Source organism: Mastomys coucha, chromosome X (assembly GCF_008632895.1).
Source record: "Mastomys coucha isolate ucsf_1 chromosome X, UCSF_Mcou_1, whole genome shotgun sequence".
NCBI lineage: Eukaryota > Metazoa > Chordata > Mammalia > Rodentia > Muridae > Mastomys > Mastomys coucha.
In genome coordinates, this window is record NC_045030.1 from 143,974,532 (window position 1) to 143,980,077 (window position 5,546).

Genomic DNA, 5,546 nt, shown 5'->3' on the forward strand with positions numbered 1-5,546 from the left:
AAAAAAAAAAAAAGTGCTGAGTGGACATGGTGCACACCTTTAATCCCAGCACTTAGGAAGCGGAAGCAGGTGGATCTCTGAGTTCAAGGCCAGCCCGGTCTATAGAGTAAGTTCCATGCCAGCCAGGGCTGTTATATAAAAACGCTCAGTCTCAGCCAGGGCTATACAGATAAAACCCTGTCTTGAAAAAAACCAAAAAACAAAAAAACTCAGTCTCGAAAAAATTAATTATTAAAAATTAAAAATAATAAAAGGATGAAAAATAAAAAGAGTACCTGCGAAGCAGAGAGAAAAGCATTCTGCCAGGAAAACACTTAAGTCCAAACAAGGACAAGGTCATAGGATGTACTGGGCAGAAAGAGGGAGCTGCCACAGTGGCACATACCTGTAGCCACAGCTACTCAGGGTTTGAGGTAGAAGGATTTCATACACTCAAGCATTCAAGACCAGCTTGGGCAACAACCTACCTCAACAAAGGAAACAAGGGGAAAAAAGCAGCAAAAGACTGCAAAAGGCTAGTCATAGAGGAAGGAGTCACCTAGACACACAGAATGAGAAATGACAAAGACAACATGAGAGAACTGGGAGGGCAGAACAAGGTGAGCAAATGTGAAAATTAAAACCAGAATCAAACTGACCTGTCTCACTCCCCCCACCCCACCCAAACCATGAAGGGCATCAAGAACCCTGCCCTTCTGCCCAATACTATGTAGATCTGAGATTCAAGCCAGGCTATCATTCACCAAAGACAAAAGGCTCACCCTTTTCTTCTTTAATTCAGCCTCACGACTGGCATGGTCATTGCCATGAACAATCTGGGGAGCAGATGATGATGGTCTGGAGGTTACTTTCTTCCCATTTTGCCTTGCAGGCTGGGTGCCAAGCAAGAAAGGAAAATTAAATACAGTTTAAATCCATGGAAACCACCTCCCACCCTGAGAAGCAGGGAAAATAGTCTAGATGAGGGTTGAAATCTGCTTGTCTGATTAGGGCGAGGCCCTTCTCTACTAACCAGGCAGAACTGAAAGGAAAGCAGTAGGAACAGGGGCAGTCAGGAAGGTTTCCCAAGGCCAAAGAGAAACCTTTCTTGACAAACAGCTCCGAAAATGAGGTCTTCGAACCCAGAGCAACAAGCCCTGAGAACTGATCAAAAAACACAAATTTTAGCAGGGCAATGGTGGCGTACGCCTTTAATCCCACAACTTGGGAGGCAGAGGCAGAGGCAGGAAGATTTCTGAGTTCGAGGTCAACCTGGTCTACAGAGTGAGTTCCAGGACAGCCAGGACTACACAGAGAAACCCTGTCTCAAAAAAAAATTGGGGGGTAAGGGTGTGTGGCTCAGTGATAGAGAACTTGTCCAATATGCTCAAGGCCCAGGATGACTTAATACCCACCACTACAAAAGTACATAGGGATGTCAATAATCCCTTACATATAAACCAAGCACAAAGCAGTATATGGCTTTCGAGAAAAAAAAAAACCTTCAGATATTCAGATAAGTCTCCTACAGCCATATGGACTGTGAGAAAAGACCAGATCTATCCATCCCTATGAGGAGTCCCCCAATAACTAATAACTAGCCTGACTCCCAACAATACACATACCTCACCTGAAGGTAAGGTTCACTTACCTTCTTACAGCCTTTGGAACCTTTACCTGGTTTTTTGTTTTCTGCAAAAAAAGAGAGATAGAATTGCTATCACCCCCTAGCCAATGTCTGTTAATGCTTTAATCAGAAGGCCAGGCCAACTAGGAAATTTATAAGCCTCAGATGCCATGCCTGTCTAGATCCAGCATAAGATAGAGCTACAGATGGCAAAGACCATCACGTGTCAAGAGGAAGTAACTAGGCACAATACTCAGAGAAGTGTCTCACTGTAAACTCCATAAATTCTTAATGAAATTCTCTTGAGTGACCTGAATGCGTGTTTGTTACTACCTCTCCTCACCATGTCCAAAGTCCTGCTTAGGACAACTGTGAAATATGGCTTTGGGTGTGTCTCTAGGGGTGTCTCCAGAGAGGTTGAAACACAGGTAGAAACATCATCCCATGGACTAGAGTCCCAGACTGAATCAAAGGAAGAAAAGACAGAAGGCAGCTGAACACCAGCATTCATCTATCTCCACTTCCATAGCTGCCAGTGACCAGCTGCATCACGCTTTTCCCCTCCATGACTTCCCTGCCAACAGTGGAATGTAACCCATCAAATAATAAGTCAAAATAAGCCCTTCTTAAGGACAGCAGCAACATCTGAATTGATAGGCTAGAAGACCATGAAGGGAGATTATTTGGAATAAAAATCCAAAGAAAAGAAATTATAAATGAGAACAGCCGGGCGGTGGTGGCGCACGCCTTTGATCCTAGCACTTGGGAGGCAGAGGCAGGCAGATTTCTGAGTTCAAGGCCAGCCTGGTCTACAGAGTGAGTTCCAGGATAGCCAGGGCTATGCAGAGAAAATCTGTCTCAAAAAAACAAAACAAAAAGCAAAAACAAAAAAAAGAAAGAAAAACAATGGGATATCAAATAAAAGAGCTGGGGATATAACTCAGCTGATACACAATTCAGTTGATACAACGCTTGCACAAAGCCCTGGGGAAAGTGGAAAGTCAGTTGTCTTAGATGGTGTTTTATTAGTCAGATCTAGTCTTTATAAGTTTTGTTGGTAGCCATATTTTTTCATTCCCTGTAGATACATGAGCACACCATATCCCATTCCCATTTTAAAACTATTGCACATTTCCATTCTAATGTCAACGCATCCTTGTAACCTATTGGTTGACCCAGTTCCTCACTTTTTTTTTCCCAATAACTCCGTGTCTCTCAGCTGCTGTTGTTCCTTTTTCACCAGCATTAAGAAAATTGAATCCAGGCATGGTGGCGCACACCTTTAATCCCAGCACTTGGGAGGCAGAGGCAGACGGATTTCTGAGTTCGAGGCCAGCCAGGGCTATACAGAGTGAGTTCCAGGACAGCCAGGGCTACACAGAGAAACCCTGACTCAAAAAAAAAAAGAAAGAAAGAAAGAAAATTTCTTTACCTAACACCACAAAAAACAGCATGGTCGTATACATCTGTTACATCAGCCCCTCAGGAGTTATAGACAGGAGAACAAGAAACTCATAGTAACTCCTTGGCTGTGTAGTAAGTTCAAGGCCAGTGTGGGCTACTTAAAACACTGTCTCCAAAAAATTAAAAGAAAACAAAAAAAAAAAAAGAGAAAAGAAAGTGTCTTGAGAGAAGAGAGCCAAGTTAAACTATGAAATTCATTTATGTTTCATATATATACATTAAACCTAGACTCTAAAGGTAATTTTTAATAATTCTGTATATGTGTTAGATTTTCACAGGGTAAATTTTTTACCTGTGACATCATTTGGGTACACAAATGCTTCAAGGTTAAAGCATTAAATTAGGAAGTCCAGAAAGTCCTGAGGAAAGGGACTACTTATGTTCCAGCCAAATTCCTCTATCTGATCACTTTTATGTTAAAAATATTTCCTTCCTTGCAAGACTACTGCCAAAAAAAAAATTAAAATTAGGGACTATGGTAGAAATGTATTCAACATGTTCAAGGTCCAAGTGAGGGTGGAGTAGGAAGAAGAGGAAAAGGGGAGGAATAAGAGATAAAAACAAAATTAAGTCTGAATAAAGGCTGCAAAGTAAACCAAACAAAATAAGGTTAAACAGGAAATTGATAAATTTTGATTGATTGGTGATGTGGCTGAGAACTGTAACTTAAAACCCAAGAAGAATATCCTAAGGGACTAGTTCAGAACGAAGACATCAATTTCAACAAACTCCAAGAATCAAGAGATAGGCACCTGAAAAACCAACCATACAAAATGTGCTACAAGTCTCACTCTGAATGGGTAGGAACAAAAGAGCTATTATTTAACTCTGGTAAGGCGTTAGAGGAAACAATAAATATATAATGAGATGGTAGAAATCTGACCAGAATATTAGTTGCCATAACAACACAGTCTCATTATGTAACCCAGGCTGGTCTTGAACTTGCAGCAATCTTCCTGCCTTGGCCTCCTAAATGCTGAGAACACAGGTATGAGCTAGCAAACCCAGCAATGTCGCTGCTTGAAAACAACAAAATAGACTTCAAGTCTTTACTCCCAAAGTACTTTGTTGCAACAAAAAGGAAGGTGATAACTAGCATGAACTAGGTCTCAGTATTTCTACTCAACAATTTCCACATCCTGACTTCCTTGACAAAGGAGCCCTAGCACTGGATATAGGCAAGCAATGAGAGAAAAGACATCACTCAAAGGAAAGCATCCACTTCAAAGAGGAAAAGAAAGAGTAGGAGGACAAGAGGGGGAAGGGGGAGTCACTACTCAGCACTCAGGATCCTCTGGCCACTGGCTTTACTACAGCTTCTTAGGGAAAACATCCACCATTATGTAGCTGAAAGATTGGCTTCTTACTCTGCCTCAACACCTACATAGGATATATGATTTTGAAGAATTGTTTTTGTTTTAGAGAAGTGAGTCTTAGTATGTTGCCCAGATGGGTCTGAAACTCTGGCTCAAGTAATCCTCCTGCCTCAGTCTCCCCACGTAGCTAGAGATAGAAGTATATACCATCACATACACACATGAGTGAAAAAAAATTTTTTAATTCCTGAGACCCATTACCTGTATCTACTAATATCTGGGCCTAAAATCATCAACTCTCATATCAGTATCTAACACAGATTTTCCCTTTATATCTCTCATCTTCCATATTCTCCCCACCCAAATGTCCCTGTATACCCACAGATGCACTGACTTCACCTGTCCCTTCCCTCCTCTTCCCTGGCATCTAGGTAAGTACCTTGATGTCCTCTAGAACTCCTATATATAGACAATCAGCACTCTTAGATGCCTTTAGCCTCTTCTCAGAACAGCTGGCCAACCTCCCACCCTCGGTCTTGGCTCTCCCAGCAACAAAGGTTTACTTGTAAGATTTTTCAAAAGATGAATGTTCTTTCTGGAACATTTATCTTGGACCCAGAAGGGATAGGAGGTGCCCTCCAGACTCACCATTGTCAGACTGGAACTGTATCTCCCTGTCTTGTTAAATAAGAAAAAAGTACAATAAACCCCTGCTGTTCTTCTGGGGTCCCTATCATTCTGCTGTGTCTGTCACTAAAGTGTCACCTTTCCTCATTTACTGAAGTTCATAGCTCACAACTTTGTTTTCCAACCAAGTTCAATCACCATCCACTTAGAGGTCACCAGGTGGCCCTTCCAATAACCTGGGTTTCCTACTTTCTTGGTATTCTCACCTCTAAAGATCTCCACTAACCACACTGCTACTCCTAGCCCTTCCAATACACCAACCCTAATCCTAATCCCTACCCCTACCTTTACACTTACTCTTACCTCTTACCTTACCCATACCCTAACCAGACCTACCCCTAATTCCGACTCCAACACATACATCTACCATTTCTCCTACACCTACCCTAAAACCTATACTTATACCTACCTCTATCTGTATGCCTAAACCCAAGCTGACCCCTACCTTTCCCCATCCCTAAATTTTTTTTCTT

General features: G+C 41.8%; 1 protein-coding gene across 1 annotated transcript in view; it reads right to left on the bottom strand.

The window, feature by feature from the left end:
- Gnl3l (G protein nucleolar 3 like) overlaps positions 1–5,546 on the bottom strand; it is a 33,410-nt gene that overhangs the window by 21,583 nt on the left and 6,281 nt on the right. The window contains exons 3-4 of the mRNA XM_031380494.1: positions 1,631–1,671; positions 729–872 (exon numbers count right to left, since the gene is read on the bottom strand). Of these exons, the coding sequence (XP_031236354.1) occupies positions 729–872; positions 1,631–1,671 (185 nt within the window). The remainder of the gene's footprint in view (positions 1–728; positions 873–1,630; positions 1,672–5,546) is intronic.